Source organism: Peromyscus maniculatus, chromosome 11, assembly GCF_049852395.1.
Source record: "Peromyscus maniculatus bairdii isolate BWxNUB_F1_BW_parent chromosome 11, HU_Pman_BW_mat_3.1, whole genome shotgun sequence".
NCBI classification, from domain to species: domain Eukaryota; kingdom Metazoa; phylum Chordata; class Mammalia; order Rodentia; family Cricetidae; genus Peromyscus; species Peromyscus maniculatus.
Genome location: NC_134862.1, coordinates 69,782,394 through 69,800,517, shown reverse-complemented (window position 1 = coordinate 69,800,517; position 18,124 = coordinate 69,782,394). Strand labels below are relative to the sequence as shown.

The window sequence follows — 18,124 nt, the reverse complement described above, 5'->3', positions numbered from 1 at the left end:
ACCATAACATCTGTTATTTTGCTATATGGCACACTTTCCATTTATCATTGTGCTTGAATACAACTATATTATGTGTATGTGCCATATTTTCTCCTTAAAAATTTTAATAAGTTAATTTAAATTGACTATTTATTTGATGTGCATTGGTGTTTTGCTGGCATATGTCTGTGAAGGTGTTGGATCCTCTGCAACTGGAGTTAGAGACAGTTGTGAGGTGCCATGTGGTTGCTGGGAATTAAACCCGCGTCCTTTGGAAGAGCAGACCAGTGCTCTTAACTGCTGAGCCATTGCTCTAGCCCCTGTATTTTCTTCATTCATCCATCCATCAGTGGAGACAAAGGCTGATTTTATAATTGGTTATAGTGAATAATAACTTGAATGTGCAGGTATCTCTATTGTGTCTTGATTTAGGTTTTTTTTTTCTTCTGTATATACTCAGGAATGGTACAGTTGGATCAGATGATAGTTTTATTTTTAGTATTTTGAGTAGTCTCCACACTGATTTGCATAGTGGCTGTACTAATTTGAATTCCTACGACAGATTCTGAGAGTTATTTCTCCTTCTGCATTCTTCCTAGCATTTGTTGTTTGATTTCTTCATAATAACCATCTGGCCGGAGGGAGATGGAATCTCAATTTATTTTGATTTGCATTTCTGTAATAGCTAAGCGTGTTGATTATTTTTCATGTAATTATTGGTTATTGGCACTGCTTACTTTATTTTCCAATTTATTGATTGGGTTACTTTCCATTTTTAGGTGCTTGATTTTTTTTGATGTTGTTTATATATTCTGTATATTTTCTCTGGCAGATGAACATCTGGCAAAGGTTTTCTTACAACTTGTAGGCAATCTCTTTATGCTGGTAATTATTTCCTTTGCTATGCAGAAACCTTTTAAATTTAATTTTGATGTCTCATGTACAATCCATACTTTTAGGTGTCAAGCTGTTAGAGTCATATTCAGGAAATTTTTGCCTCTACCTATATCACTTTTTTTGTTTGTGTTTAGAACACATTATTTCACTTTCTGTAGTGCTGCCTGGATAGCCTTAAACTCACTGCAGTTCTCTTGTCTCCGCCTTCTGAATGCTGGGATTATAGGCATGTTCCTTTGTGCCCAGATGTATATCTATAATTTTACTTGGTTTCTGTGTTTTTTTCAGTGCAAGTTTCAAGCTTTCAAATTTTACATTAAGGCCCTTGGTCCTTTTTGACTTGTATAACTTCTGTACTTGGGGATTTATAATTTTAATTAATTGTCTGGGACAGTCATACATTTTAAATTTTTAAAAATTTATTGAGATTTGTTTGGTAACCTGATATATGGTCAGTCCAGGAGAATGTTTCATGTGCTGATAAAAACTGTATATTCAGCAGCTATTGGATGAAATGTTTTCATATATCTTCATTAAGTCTGTTTGCCTTGTATGTGATCCAGTTTACATGTTTGCTTGTTGACTTTCTGTTTAGCTCATCTGATCACATAGAAAGAAAAGTGGGAGCCAAAGTCTGGCACATAGCTATACTTGAGTATCTCTCTCCCTTTGTATTTAATAGTTCTTGCTTTATGCTTTGGAGGGTTTCATGTTTGGAAAATATAAATATATACTTGATGAATATTGTTGAACTGTACCTTTTATTAATTGCCACGGACTGGCCCATCGAGAGTACCACGACCGTAGGGGGACCAGGGCTTGGGTAGTCAGGAAGGCAAGGATTCAGCGAATGACAGACAGACAACACACTCAGAAGTGGTTTGAATCTGCTGCAATGTTACTTCTGCAAATCAGTAGTTTACATACAGAAAAGAAAACTATCAAGTCATACAAGGAACAAGAGCTTGACAATAATTCAATTACATCATCTTTAAAAAAACAGCAAGCACACAATTATTAATCGGCGCTAGACATATCCCTTCACCCATAAGAACTTTATGACCCAAAGAGTAGTCTGTGTTTTTTAAACTTAGTACAGTCCCTAGACTTGTGCAGACTTCTTGTGGTTGCAGCTGTGTCCTTCATCTTTTCTAGTTTATTATGCACTTCTACTTTTCTGGTTCTCATGACCCACTTAGCCAGTTTGGATGCTGCAGATCCTCCCTAAGTCTTTCTTCAGTTCTTTTATCACATATCTCTTTTAATATAAAACCTTTTTACCTGCTGGAATATGGACTCTTACACTTTTATGCCTGTAAGGGGAAGGGGTTCTGCTGTAGTCCTTAAGTTTCCCAGGCTGAACTTCCTCAACAGAGGGGCCAACCATCTGCCTCCTATGAGATAACTTTTCTGCCATAAATCACTTTAGTTGGGATTCCTAAAGGATTTTTAGTGGGTAAGTGTTCATTCCCTAGAAGTGCCTGAACCTTTTTACTTTATCTAGCGGCTTGGGGTCTTTAAAAAAATAGCTCATTCTGCTATATCTGATTAAGATCCATGTCCAGCTTCCCCTTTCCTCCATAGTTCACAACCCAAGCATTCATTAATTTTGGCTGTGCTTTATAGATTAATTAGAATATTATCAGAAAAGCAGTTATACAGAGCCCATAGCCCAGGGAGCTCATGATCCGTGAAGCACATCTTCTTTGAGAAGGAGGCATAACGCAGGCACTCTGCCAGGGACCTCCAGGGAGCTTAGTCCCATGGGACACGTATCTCCCATCTGATATTATAGACATAATTGTTTATGTCACATGGACGGCACTGGAGTTGGTGTGGCAATTAATAAATAACAAGCTTCATTATCTCTTCACATTTCCTTAATGTTTATCTGATATTGTTGCTATTCCCGCTCATTTTTTCTATTTTCATTAGCATGCCTTTTTCTAGCTCTTTACTCTTTTCTTTTTTTTATTTTATTTTACAATACTATTCAGTTCTACATAACAGCCAAAGATTCCCTTGTTCTCTCCCTTCCTGCCCCCCTTCCCTTCCCCCCAGCACACCCCCATTCCTACCTCCTCCAGATCAAGGTCTCCCCCCGGACTGAGATTGACCTGATAGATTCAGTCCAGGCAGGTCCAGTCCCCTCCTCCCAGATTGAGCCAAGCGTCCCTGCATAAGTCCCAGGTTTCAAACAGCTAACTCATGCAACCAGCCCAGGACCTGGTACCACAACCTAGATGCCTCCCAAACATATCAAGCCAATCGACTGTCTCACCTATTCACAGGGCCTGATCCAGTTGGGGGCCCCTCAGCCTTTGGTTCATAGTTCATGTGTTTCCATTCGTTTGGCTATATGTCTCTGTGCTTTATCCAACTTTGATTTCAACAATTCTCGCTCATAAAAACCCTCCTCTTTCTCAATAATTAGACTCCCAGCGCTCCACCCGGGGCCTAGCCGTGGATGTCTGCATCCAGATTCCTCAGTCCTTGGATGGGGTTTCTGGCACAACTATTAGGGTGTTTGGCCATCCCATCACCAGAGTAGGTCAGTCCCGGCTGTCTCTCGGCCATTGCCAGCAGTCTTTTGTGGGGATATCTTTGTGGATTTCTGTGGGCCTTTTTAGCTCTTTGTTTCTTCCTTTTCTCATGTGGTCTTCATTTACCATGGTCTCCTATTCCTTGTTCTCCCTCTCTGTTCTTGATCCAGCTGGGATCTCCCACTCTCTTTCCCTCGACCCTCGCCCTTCATTGCTCCCACTCATGTCCAGGCTGTTCATGTAGATCTCAGCCATTTCTCCGTCATTGGGCAATCCTCGTGTCTGTCTTGGGGTCCTGTTTTCCAGGAAGCCTCACTGGTGATGTGAGTAGCAGTCCAGTCATCCTTGTTCCACATCTAGTATCCTCCTATGAGTGAGTACATGCCATATTTGTCTTTCTGAGTCTGGGTTACCTCAGGATGATTTTTTTCTAGATCCATCCATTTGCCTGCAAACCTCATGATGTTATTGTTTTTCTATGCTGAGTAGTATTCCATTGTGTATATGTGCCACAATTTATTTATCCATTCTTCAGTTGAAGGGCATCTAGGTTGTTTCCAGGTCTTGGCTATTACAAACAATGCTGATATAAACATAGCTGAGCAAGTGCTCTTGTGGTATGATTGAGCATTTCTTGAGTATATGCCCAAGAGTGGTATAGCTGGATCTTGGGGGAGATTGATTCCCAATTTTCTAAGAAAGTGCCATATTGATTTCCAAAGTGGTTGTACAAGCTTGCATTCCCACCAACAGCGTAGGAGAGTTCCCCTAGTTCCACATCCTCTCCAGCATAAGGTGTCTTCAGTGTTTTTGATCTTAGCCATTCTGACAGGCGTAAGGTGGTATCTCAGAGTTGTTTTGATTTGCATTTCCCTGATAATTAGCGATGTTGAGCAATTCCTTAAATGTCTTTCAGCCATTTGAGTTTCCTCTGTTGAGAATTCTCTGTTTAGTTCTATAGCCCATTTCTTAATTGGACTGTTGGTCATTTTGATGTCTAATTTCTTGAGTTCCTTATATATTCTGGATATCAGTCCTCTGTCAGATGTGGGGTTGGTGAAGATCTTTTCCCATTCTGTAGGCTGTCGCTGCTTTGCCTTGTTGACTGTATCCTTTGCTCTACAAAAGCTTCTCAGTTTCAAGAGGTCCCATTGATTGATTGTTTCTCTCAGTGTCTATGCTACTGGTGTTATATTTAGGAAGTGATCTCCTATGCCAATGCGTTCAAGACTACTTCCTACTTTCTCTTCTAGCAGGTTCAGAGTAGCTGGATTTATGTTGAGGTCCTTGATCCACTTGGACTTAAGTTTTGTGCACGGTGACAGATGTGGATCTATTTGCAGCCTTCTACACGTTGATATCCAGTTATGCCAGCCCATTTGTTGAAGATGCTTTCGTTTTTCAATTGTACACTTTGGCTTCTTTGTCAAAAATTATATGTTCATAGGTGTGCGGGTTAATGTCAGGGTCTTCAATTCGATTCCATTGGTCCACATGTCGGTTTTTATGCCAATACCAAGCTGTTTTTATTACTGTAGCTCTATAGTAGAGCTTGAAGTCAGGGATTGTGATGCCTCCAGAGGTTGTTTTATTGTACAGGATTCTTTTGGCTATCCTGGGTTTTTTGTTTTTCCATATGAAGTTGAGTATTATTCTTTCCAGGTCTGTGAAGAATTGTGTTGGTATTTTGATGGGGATTGCATTGAATCTGTAGATTGCTTTTGGTAAGATTGCCATTTTTACTATGTTAATCTTGCCTATCCATGAGCATGGGAGATCTTTCCATTATTTGACATCTTCAATTTCTTTTTTTCAGGGACTTAAAGTTCTTGTCATATAGGTCCTTCACTTGCTTGGTTAGTGTTACCCCAAGGTATTTTATATCATTTGTGGCTATTGTAAAGGGTGATGTATCTCTAATTTCCTTCTCAGCCTGTTTGTCAATTGTATATAGGAGGGCTACTGATTTTTATGAGTTGATCTTGTATCCTGCTATGTTGCTCAAGGTGTTTATAAACTGTATCAGTTCCTTGGTTGAATCTTTGGGGTCACTCAAGTATACTATCATGTCATCTGTAAATAGGGAAAGCTTGACTTCTTCCTTTCCAATTTGTATCCCCTTAATCTCCTTGTGTTGTCTTATTGCTCTGGCTAGAACTTTAAGTACTATATTGAATAAGTATGGGGACAGCGGACAGCCTTGCCTCGTTCCTGATTTTGGTGGAATTACTTTGAGTTTCTCTCCATTTAATTTGATATTGGCTGTTGGCTTGCTGTAAATTGCCTTTATTATGTTTAGGTATGTTCCCTGTATTCCTGATTGCTCCGAGACCTTTACCATGAAGGGTGTTGGATTTTGTCAAATGCCTTTTCTGCATCTAGTGAGATGATCATGTGGTTTTTTTCTTTGAGTTTGTTTATATGGTGTATTACATTGACGGACTTTCATATGTTGAACCACTCTTGCATCCCTGGGATGAAGCCTACTTGATCATGGTGGATAAATGTTTTGATGTGTTCTTGGAGTCTGTTTGCCAGTATTTTATTGAGTATTTTTGCATCAGTGTTCATGAGGGAGATCGGTCTGTAGTTCTCTTTCTTTGTTGTATCCTTGTTTGGTTTAGGAATCAGGGTAATTGTAGCCTCATAGAAGGAGTTTGGTAATGTTCCCTCTGTTCCTATTGTGTGAAACAATTTAAAGGGTATTGGTATTAACTCTTCTTTGAAGATCTGGTGGAATTCTGTGCTGAAACCATCTGGTCCTGTTTTTTTTTTTTTTGGTTGGGAGACTTTTAATGACTGTTTCTATTTCCTTAGGGGTTATTTGACTATTTAAATAGTTTATCTGGTCTTGATTTAACTTGGGTATGTGGTACCTATCCAGAAAATTATCCATTTCTTTTAGATTTTCCAGTTTTGTGGAGTAGAGGTTTTTGAAGTATGAACTGATGATTCTCTGGATTTCCTCAATGTCTGTTGTTATGTCTCCCTTTTCATTTCTGATTTTGTGAATTTGGATGCTCTCTCTCTGTCTTTTGGTTAGTTTGGATAAGGGTTTGTCTGTCTTGTTGATTTTCTCAAAGAACCAACTCTTCGTTTCATTAATTTTTTGTATTGTTCTCTTTGTTTCTATTTTAGTGATTTCAGCTCTCACTTTGATAATTTCCTGGCATCTATTCTTCCTGGGAGACTTTGCTTCTTCTTGTTCTAGAGCTTTCAGGTGTGCTCTTAAGTCACTAGTGTGAGATTTCTCCAATTTCTTTATGTAGGCATTTAGTGCTATGAATTTCCCTCTTAGTACTGCTTTCATAGTGTCCCATAATTGGTTATGTGTTGTCTTTATTTTTGTTGATCTCTAGGAAGTCTTCAATTTCTTTCTTTATTTCTTCCTTAACCCATTGGTGATTCAGTTGGGCATTATTCAGTTTTTATGAGATTGTAGGTTTTCTGTAGTTTTTGTTGTTGTTGAAATCTAACTTTAAACCATGGTGGTCTTATAGAACGCAGGAGGTTATTCCAATTGTTTGAGATTTGCTTTGTGGCCAAGTATGTAGTTGATTTTAGAGAAGGTTCCATGGGGTGCTGAGAAGAAGGTATATTCTTTTTTATTAGGATGGAATGTTCTGTAGATATCTATTAAGTCCATTTGAGTCATAACATCAGTTAAGTCCTTTATTTCTCTGTTAAGTTTCGATGTGCGAGATCTGTCCAGTGGTGAGAATTGGGTGTTGAAGTCTCCCACTATTAATGTGTGGGGTTTTGTATGTGGTTTAAGCTTTACTAATGTTTTTTTTACATATGTAGGTGCCCTTATATTTGGGGCATAAATGTTCAGAATTGAAACTTCATTTTGGTGGATCTTCCCAGTGATGAGTATGTAATGCCCTTCTTGATTTCTTTTGATTGATTTTAGTTTGAAGTCTATTTTGCTGGATATTAGGATGGCAACACCCGCTTGTTTCTTAAGACTGTTTGATTGGAAAGTCTTTCCCTAGCCTTTTATTCTTAGGTAGTGTCTATCTTTGAATTTGAGGTGTGTTTCTTGTATGCAGCAGAAAGATGGGTCCGGCTTTCGTATCCATTCTGTAAGCCTGTGTCTTTTTATAGGTGAATTAAGTCCATTGATATTAAGGGATATTAATGACCAGTGATTGTTCATTCCCGTTATTTTTTGGTGATAGTGTGTCTGTACTTCTCTTCTTTGTGGTTTACTGCTGTGGCTTTATCTATTGCCTGTGTTTTCGAGGGTGTATCTGACTTCCTTAGGTTGGAATTTTCCTTCTAGTGCTTTCTGTAGGGCTGGGTTTATGAATAAGTATTGTTTAAACCTGGCTTTGTCTTGGAATGTCTTGTTCACTCCGTCTATGATGATTGAAAGTTTTGCTGGGTATATTAGTCTAGGCTGGCATCCATGGTCTCTTAGTGTCTGCATTACATCTATCAATGTCTTTCTGGCTTTCAAAGTCCCCATTGAGAAATTGGGTGTTACTCTGATGGGTTTTCCTTTATAAGTCACTTTGCCTTTTTCCTTTGCTGTTCTTAATATTCTTTCTTTATTCTGTACATTTAATTGTTTAATTATTATGTGGTGAGGGGACTTTTTTTCGGGGACTAGTCTGTTTGGTGTTCTATAGGCTTCTTGTATCTTCATAGGCATTTCCTTCTTTAAGTTGGGAAAGTTTTCTTCTATGATTTTGTTGAATATATTTTCTGTGCCTTTGAGTTGATATTCTCCTTCCTCTATCCCTATTATTCGTAGGTTTGGTCTTTTCATGGTATCCCAAATTTCTTGGACATTTTGGGTCATTACTTTGTTGGCTTTAGTGTTTTCTTTGACTGATGAATCTATTTCTTCTACCGTATCTTCAACGCCAGAGATCCTCTCTTCCATCTCTTGCATTCTGTTGGTTATACTTGCATCTGAAGTTTTTGTTCGTCTACTCAGATTTTCTATTTCCAGCATTCCCTCTGTTTGTGTCTTCTTCATTTTTTCTATTCCCTTTTCAGGTCTTGGACTGTTTCATTTGTTTCATTGCTTTTTCATGATTTTCTTTCAGGGCTTTATTGTTTTCTTCTAGGACTTTATTGTTTTCTCCTGCTTTATTTGTCCTTTCCTCTAGTTTTTTTTTTTTAATAGCGTTCTTCCCATTTTTTGTTTGTCTCTTCCTTAATTTCATTTGTAATTCCTTCCATATAAGCCTCTACCTTCTTCATGATGGTATTCATAAGGCTGTTTTCTTCTGCTTCTTCCATTTTTTGATGTTCAAGTCTAGAGGGCTAGGTTCTGATGATGCTGTATTGCTCTTCATTTTGTTGTATGTACTTCTGCCTTGACGTCTGCCTATCTCCTTGTGGTTTCGTTCTTGGTGTTACTAGCGCACTTGGTCCAGACAGAGCTGACAGATTCAGGAAGTCTCTCTCTCTCTTGTCCATATGGGAGCTCCTGTCCAGATGGGAGGTCCAGGCAGGATGGGAGCTGCGGGCTGGTCTCTAAGTCTCAGGAAGTGGCTGGGGTCTCGGGCGATGATGAGCGTGGGGGCAGGGCATGGAGTTTGCAGGGTCTGCCGGGGGGGGGGTCTTGGAGAAGGGGAGCCTTGCCAGTGGGGGTTGAAGGGGTCCTGCTGGATGGCCAGAATCTGGGGCCATGTTGGGCAGGTCTTTCCCAGAATGGCTGGTGCCCAGGGATGGGATCTAGGCTGAGCCAGGCACTCACCTCTTGTCCAGATGGGAAGTCCGGGGCAGGATGGGAGCTGGGGGCCGGTGTCCTGCTTTCCCTTTTTAATAGTCTCTTTCAGCACTCTTCCGCTACATTCCCCCTCCCAATCTGATTGCTCATGTTACCATCCCCACCCACCCTCAGTCCACCCACAAAATCTCTTCTATTTCCCCTTCCATGGGAGATCCGGGCATCCCCCCCCCCCCATAAGCCCTCTTTGTTCCCTAGTCTCTTTGGGTTGTGAATTGTAGCATAGTTATCCTTCACTTTACAGCTAATATCCACGTATGAGTGAGTACATACCATGTTTGTCTTTCTTGGTCTGGGTTACCTCACTTAGAATGATTTTTTTTTTTCTAGTTCCATCCATTTGCCTTCAAATTTCCTTGTATCCTTGTTTTTAACAGCTGAGTAACACTCTATTGTGTAAATGTACTACATTTTCTTTATCCATTTCTTGGTAGAGGGACATCTAGGTTGTTTCCAGGTTCTGGCTATTACAAATAAAGCCGCTATGAGCATAGTTGAGCAAATGTCCTTGTGGTATGATTGAGTATCCTCTGAGGTAGATTGATTTCCAGTTTTCTGAGGTACCACCACACTGACTTCCAAAGTGGCTGTACAAGTTTGTACTCCCACAAGCAATTGAGGAGTGTTCCCCTTGCTGCACATTCTTTCCAGTATGAGCTATTACTTGTGTTTTTGATCTTAGCCATTCTGACAGATATAAGGTGGAAGAAATCTCAAAGTTGTTTTGATTTGCATTTTACTGATGATTATTGCTTGTTGAACACTTTTTAAAAAGTGTTTCTTGGCCATTTGAGATTCTTTTTTTCTTTATATATATAATATTCTTTATTAATATTCTATACAATGGTAAATACTTAGAAAGGTCTGAATTCTAACATGCTGATCCAGCTAACCTGCTTGCTTGAGCATCTTTTCAGTTCCTCTGTGAGTCACACTGATGTTTTTGGTCCATTGGTCCAGTCTAGAGAGAGTTCTATTTCTTTTTCCTCTTTGATGGCTCATCATCAGAGCTGCTCTCTGTACTGTAACTGCTGCTACTGGAGGAGCTGGAGTCTGAGTCTGAGTCTGAGGAGGAGGAAGAGGAGGAGGAGTAAACTGAGGAGGAGGAGGAGCTAGAGGGGCTGTCTTCAGAGTCACTGTCCTCTGAGAAGGATGAGGCAGATGTCTCACTCTCTGATGAAGACTCACTGGCCGAACTGTCACTATTAGAGGTACTGGAACTCGTGACACTCTTCGACCTTTTCTTCTTCTTGATCTTTTTCTCTATGTTAGTCTCTCCCATGCTTTGCTGCAATAATCTATTTTCCTTTTCTTTTAAAGCTTTTTTCAGTTCTGCAGTTCTTGAAGGCCTGTGTGGGTACTTTCTTTTTCCTGTGCATTCATAAGTCCAATGTCCAAATTCCAAGCATTTCTGACATCTTACATGTTGCTTATTGGTTTCGGCCTGTCTCTGTGCTATAAGTCGATGCATGGGAGTTGCCATCTTTGAGCTGCCGGAGACCCAAGATTCTTTTGTTGAAAATTCTGTTTCCATCTGTACCCCATTTTTTAATTGGATTATTTGCTTTTTGATATCTAATTTTTTTAATTTATTTTACAATACTATTCAGTTCTACATAATAGCCACAGATTCCCTTGTTCTCTCCCTTCCTGCCCCCCTCCCCTTCCCCCCAGCACACTCCCCATTCCCACCTCCTCCAGATCAAGGTCTCCCCTGAGGACTGGGATCGACCTGATAGACTCAGTCCAGGCAGGTCCAGTCCCCTCCTCCCAGATTGAGCCAAGCATCCCTGCATAAGTCCCAGGTTTCAAACAGCCAACTCATGCAACGAGCCCAGGACCTGGTACCACTGCCTAGATGCCTCCCAAACATATCAAGCCAATCGACTGTCTCACCTATTCAGAGGGCCTGATCCAGTTGGGGGCCCCTCAGCCTTTGGTTCATAGTTCATGTGTTTCCATTCATTTGGTTATTTGGATGTCTAGTTTCTTGAGTTCTTTATATATTTTGAAGATCAGCCCTTTGTTGGTTGTGGGGTTGGTGAAGATCTTTTCCCATTTTGTAGGCTTCCATTTTCTCTTATTGACAGTGTCCTTTTTTTGAGTAAAAGATTCTTAGTCATTGAGTACTAAAGAAAAATTACCTGTGATTTTTTCTTTTAACAAAATAGTTCTCTGTTATGGTTTGATATTATTAAAGTCAGTGGATAGTCGAATTTAAACTATTATGTTTTTGCCTTGGCTAATTTGATTTTAGGGTGCTAAGGATGTGTCTTCATGGGTGAGGACCTCACTACCAAGTCTCTAGGTTTGATCTTTAGCATCAAAAAAAGAAAAAAAAAACAAAGAAAACAATATCCCCTTCTGCTAAGCTGATGTTAGGTCTTTTACTGAATTTTCTCCTTACTTGTTTTTACCTTAGATTGCAAGTCATTATAGTTTTATTTAGAAAGAAGCTCAAGTCACTGACATGAAGTTGCCTAGATTTTAATTTCTTAGCTTGTTTTATTTTATGTCAGTTTATATATTCATAAACACTTTTAGCAAATCGAGTATTTTAGAAATCCTAATAAATAAAAAAAAGGAATAGTCCATACTCTGCATAATATTTTAAGTGCAGTTCTATAAACTTATTTGTCCTCTGTGGTTTTTATTCAAGGCAGCATGATTTAAATCCTGTTTTTTCTTTTCTTTCTGTTTTAGAAAATAGAATATTGTTTGCATAAAAGTACTTACAGTGTTCTTTCACAGTGATTTTAAGTGATAATTGGTAGAGAGCAGTTGGCATTATTAAGTAATTTGTGTGGTAGATTATTGGAAACTCCTATTTACCTCTCACCTTTTGGACTAGAATTTTCCTAGTGGTGATACTATATCTTGTAGAAGGATGTGGCACCATGGAGTAAGCATTAATTATGTGATAGTAATATGGTTACTCTTCAGGACTTTATTTTAAGGAATACTTTTCCCTATATACTAGTTAGGGTTTCTGTTGGTGTTATACAACACAATGACCAGCTTGGCATGGTGGTTCATGCCTTTATCCCCAGCTCTCAGGAGGCAGAGGCAGGTGGATCTCTATGAGTTCAAGGCCAGCCTGGTCAACAGAGCGAGCTCCAGGACAGCCAGGACTGTTACAAAGAGAAACCCTGTCTTGAAAAACCAAAAACTAAACCCAACCAAAACAACCCACCATGACCAAAAGCAGGTTGGAGAGGAAAGGGTTTATTTGTTTTACATATCCTAGGTCATAGTTCATTGAAAGAAGGCAGGAACCTGGAGGCAGGAACTGAAGCAGAAGCCACAGATGAGTGCTGCTTATTAGCTTGCTTCCTTGGCTTGCTTAGTTACTTTCTTAGACAACCCAGGACCACCTGCCCAGTTGTGGCACTACCCAAGGAAGCCTGGACGATATTCCATCAGCTATTAATCAATGAAATGTCCCATAGACTTGCCTACAGGACAATCTGATGGAACCATTTTCCGTTAATCTTCCCAGAAATTTCTAGGTTTGAGTCAAATTGACAAAGACAACTAGTACACCATATAAGTAACGAAACATACATTTTCTATAATGTATTCTTATATGTTGATTGATATCTTAGAATTCATTTTGTTGTTGTTATTGATTTATTTGTTTGTTTTGGATTGCCATTTGAAAAAGACTTACTATGTAATCCTGGTTGGCTAGGAGCTTATATGTAGACCAGGTTGGCCTTGAACTGATAGAGATTCATCTGCCTCTGCCTTATGACTGCTGGGATTAAAGGTATGTGCTCCCCTGCGTGGTGGAGTTAATTTAAAAAAATTCTTAGTTTGTAAAACTATAGACTCAGAAGAAATTGTATCAGTATTACAGAGAGGTTTCATATACACATATTCAGTTTTCTCAAATGGTAACCCTCTTACACAGCTATAGTTCAATATCGCAAGTAGGAAATTGACATTAATAAAATCTACATACCTCTGTAGTGATGTTTCTCCAGTTTTGCCTAGCCCTGTGGCCCTGAAGCTGCTTATAAAATAATCACCCAGAGGCTTAGTATTATTTACAAACTGTGCGGTCTATGGCAGGCCTCTTGCTAGCTAGCTCTTATATCTTAAATAAACTCATTTCTGTTTATCTATGTTTTGCCATGTGTTCCTTGGCTCACTTACCTGTCTGTTGTTATGTTGTTCCTTGGGCAGCAGGCTGGCATCTCTCTAGACTCTGCCTTTCTCTTGCCTGTCTCTCTCCTTGGATTTCCCGCCTGCCTCTAAGCTGCCTTGCCATAGGCCAAAACAGCTTTATTTATTCGCCAGTAGGAGCAACACATATTCACAGCTACAGAAAGACATCCCACAGCAGACCTCAGACCTCTTTGGTACTCTTTTAGTCATTTTTTTTGGGGGGGTAAATAATATACTCCTATGTTATAGTACAAATTTCACAATTTATTGTTTAAAATATTTGTATAAACTGTGGAATATTTATAATATTCTGTATGTCAGTTTTTGTCTCCAAATCTCATACCTGATCCCTGGAGCTTTAGACAGTTCTCCATTTTCAACAAACACAATATTCAACAGTGACAGTAGAGGGTGCTGAAGGGATACTTCAGGAAGAAGATATTTTGCCTTCTGATGTGCTATGTTTATTTTTCTCGTTTTTTCCACAGATCTGGGAATGATGTAATATGCTAACTGCACATCCATATAGTCTGTCCATGATCTCATACCTTTGGTTTGGTCACAGTGAGGCACCCATGCCAACCTCTCAGTGGAGACATAGTGTGCTCCAGGCTCTGTACCACCTTGCTTCTGTGTTGGCATCAGGAATTTTGATTTTCTTTGCTCTTTTGCCTGCCACACTTAGCTGCCTGCTTACTGACTTTGCCTGGAGAGTCCAGCAAACTTTGCTTTCCAAAAGGCTGCAATCACTTCTGCCTTTATAGGAAGATCTGAATGTCAGGGAAAAGATATTCCCCACCCTTTCCAAATTTGCTCTTACTTTGGGTACTTTCCTTTTTTTTTTTTCTTTTCTTTTCTTTTTTTTTTTTTTATAATTATCCACCTATTACAGTAAAAGATTTTTTTTTTAAATTTTAAAATCATTTTAAATTATGTCTATATGTTTGTGTCTGTATGTAGGTATGTGCATATGAGTGTAGGTCCCCGCAGAGGCTGGAGAAGTTGGTTTTGGAGCTGGCATTCCAGGAGGTTATGGATGGTGGGAGTCAAACTTGGGTGCACTGGAAAACAGTATGTGCTGTTAACTGCTAAGCCATCTCTCCAGTCCCCTAAGTATTTCTTTAGAGTAAACTTTTCCTGTTGAAATTATTATGTGCTCTATCCCCTTATTGGATCTCAATTGACAGTTTAATTGAACTAGTTTTTAATGAAATTAGTTAGTTCCACAGATCAAGTTTGGAAGCAAAACAAACAAGCCAACAAAACACAAATAATCATTTTAAATAGCCCTGCCATGATAAGATAATAACTGATAAGATAATAACTACCATGTGATATTTTTTAGCCATGTGTTTATCTTATTCCAGGTGTCTCATACAGAGACTTTTTCATACCTTTTTTAGCCTTTGTAAGAAATACAGCTTGTTAATATGAGGCAGCACAGTGAGGAACTGAATGAGAGCATTTTGCTCTTCTTTCCAAAGCCTTTCCATTGGACATCTTTGGGGCCTTTTGAGGCAGATAAATTTAGGGATAAGTTTATATGTTTATAGTAAAATTATTTTTATTTTACTAATAAAATATTACCTAGTTGATAACAGTTTATCTTTATTTTTAATGGAAGCATTTAAAAGGGATTTACTTTATGTGTCTGTCCATGTGTTTGTGTGAGTGTATGTCATGTGTGTCCCAGTACCTTTGGGGAGTTACAGGTGATTGTGAGCCATCTGAAGTGGGTGCTGGGAACTGAACTCAGCTTGGCTGGAAGGAGCAGCAAGTGCTCTTAATCGCTGAACCATCTCTTCAGCTACTTTAATGGAAGCATTGGAAAAGAAAAAAATAATTTACAAAGATTTTTGGAACCTTTGAAGGGAAGAAGAAGGAAAACTTAATATTATTTAATTTAGTAGAGCTTTAAGACAACCTCTTAACAAAGTTAGGTGAATCTTTAAGTAATTTTAGAATTTGGTTTTAAGTTGTGCTTGTGTGTTTACACCAGTGTAGTAGTTACTTCTCTATTGCTGAGATAAAACACCACGACTAAAGAGACCTATACAAGAAAGTGTTTAATTGGGCCTATGGAGGGTTCTGGAGGGTTGGAATGCGTGATGGTGGAGTGAAGGCAGGTGCGAGTGCACATCTCCAACCTCACATAGAAGGCAGAGAGCTCACTGTGAATGGCAGGAGTGTCTGGAAACCTCAGAGCTTGTGTCCCTAGTGACAAACCTCTTCAATGAAGCAATACCTTCTAACCCTTCTCGAAGAGTTTCAGCAAATGGGACCAAGTATTAAAATGCCCCAGACTTATGGGGCACATTTTATTCAAACCACCACAATCAAGGTGCCCTTTTGAGATTCAGATTGTAATATAGGGTTATTATGCTAAGATAATGTAAAAATTATAGTTTTGCCATTTAGGTCCAAATTATTGAGAAGTTAGATTATGATACTTTATATTTTCCAAAACAGTCAAAAGAAGAGAGGATATATTAAAAAATGTTGGTATTGGTTTATTCAGAGCCTTGAGAAATAGATTTTTTTAAAAAAATTTACAGTACTTTCATGTTTGTAACTTAAGAAAAAACTTAAAATCTAGGAGCTCATTCTTAAAGAACCCAAGGAGATGTTGGAGAGAGCAGAGCAGGCAGGAGAGTATGAGATAAACCCACCCTGATTGACCTTAGGACACAAACTGTACATATGAACAACTACATTATTAATTATTATTAGCAAGAGATAAAGTAACAGTAGAAGAACTAATACAGCAAATCATATAATTAAATTTAAAGGAGATAGTGTAATTTAAAATTTTGACTGCTAGAACAAATTGTTTTTTACTTTGTTTTCAGTGGTACAAGAATGTGTTTGGAAAATTATTTTCTGAGTTTATAAGCTTTAGATTGGCTATAGGCATGGTCTTTGCTGGACACTAAAAGGAAGCCTTTCAAGGCATTTCCTGTGCTTGCAGCAAGTATAATCACTACTTACTGGAGTCATTTTGTGTAGAAATGTGCCGCTAGGAAAGCAAAGCAAGCCTTTGCATAACAGGAATGAGCAAATGAAGCGTTGACTGTCAGCTGCCAGTATAAAAACCAACACATTATTTTTTAAATGTTGTTAGGGATCAAACCCAGGACCTTATGTATGCCAGACAGTCTCCATACTTCTGAGCTATATGTCCAACTCCTTGCACTATTTTGAAATTTTAAAAAGTTTATCTTTTATTTAGTTACATTCTTTACTCCCCATATACAATTCTGCATGGCATATTTTTATATTTTAGTATTGCTGTGGTTAAAATAACTATTAAGTGTTAGTATGATTGGCAGAATGACACTTTGGATAGGTAACAGTGCTTATTGAGTTATGAGACCTATTTAATAGCAATATAAATTGAGTACATTGTTTAACTGATCTGGACATGGCTTTGCTTACCTAGTGGAGCTATTAGTAGCCTAGCAATTATAAAAAAAAAGTTGATTTTTAGAGCTTATGAAAACTTTTTCCAAATACAGTAGTATTGATGGGATTCCTAAAGCAATGTTAGCACCAGGAAGCATGGATAGTAGATAATAATTATTAATCAGGTATTGGATAATATTGTTACCAGTATGATAGAACAGTTAGTAATGAGGTTATGTAATTGGTTTTTCTCTGAATTGAGTATATAATGTTAACATGCTACATGGTCAACATGAATCTTAAGGGCCAAAATTTTATTTTGTTAATCTGCCTTGATACAGAGAGAGCACAGTATCTTTTTCTTATTTTAAAAGTACTTTCTTTTTTACTTACCTGGGTTAATTAATTATTACCTATAGATTTGGAATAACTATAAGGCAGATAAAATCTTTTATTTTTCTAGGATTTAATTTATATCCCACCATATTATTAATGCATTAATTTTTAATGAATTATTTAATTGTACTTTTAGGGCAATTTCTGATCTTGGTTATTTTTACTTGTAAAATAAAGACCTAAGAATCTTGACAACTTATTTTTCTGATTTGAATATAATTTTTTTTGTGTATCCTGCGTTTTTATTTATTATGTTCCAGGAAAAACAAGCAAAGCTATTTGTGAGTATAAATAAAACTTAGATTGTATAGTTATTATGAAAAGGCTTTTGCTCACTGGGCTTCTGTGTTCTTTTTGATACCTTATTTTTCCTTTCTTTTCCCCCAACATTTTCAGATGTTTTGGAATGTTATTAAGCCCAGGTCGAAACGTGAAGAACAGTGACATGCATTTACTGGATATGGTAATGACAACCTTAAGCATTCTAATCAAGTACAGAAGATAGTTATTTTATATTTAAAAAAGTTTTCTGTTTTAAAAGTTTGTCATATTGTCAGGGTTTTTTATTTTACTTTTGTCATAGCAATAATTAAATTTGGATACTCAAAATTACTTATGAAGGGAAGAGTAGGAAAATTTCTATCCAACAATCTGCTGTAGGATGAAAGTACATAAAAGGAACCTGTTGTGAGAGTGCCATTTACTTTGCCTGTTTGGCTTCTTAAAGAAGGAAGATGCTGGGCTGGAGAGATGGCTCAGAGGTTAAGAGCACTGACTGCTCTTTCAGAGGTCCTGAGTTCAATTCCCAGCACCCACATGGTAGCTCACAACCAACTGTAATGAGATCTGGCACCCTCTTCTGTATAAATAATAAATAAATAAATCTTAAAAAAAAAAAAAAGAAGGAAGATGCCTTTTCTTTGAGCCTAAAATAACAAACATGGTTATAACAAACATCTGCCATGTGCACCTTGTACCTTTCACTTATTAA

The 18,124-nt window shown here is 38.2% G+C and overlaps 1 protein-coding gene across 9 annotated transcripts in view; it reads left to right on the top strand.

The window, feature by feature from the left end:
• The window catches only part of Rabgap1l (RAB GTPase activating protein 1 like), a 566,460-nt gene that overhangs the window by 81,388 nt on the left and 466,948 nt on the right, over window positions 1-18,124 (top strand). For 8 of the 9 annotated variants that reach the window (XM_042258403.2, XM_042258404.2, XM_076547797.1 and 5 more), the window contains one exon: window positions 17,530-17,596. The exons of the other annotated variant lie outside the window; for it this stretch is intronic. In XM_042258403.2, the coding sequence (XP_042114337.1) occupies window positions 17,530-17,596 (67 nt within the window). The remainder of the gene's footprint in view (window positions 1-17,529; window positions 17,597-18,124) is intronic. 9 annotated transcript variants of the gene reach the window in all.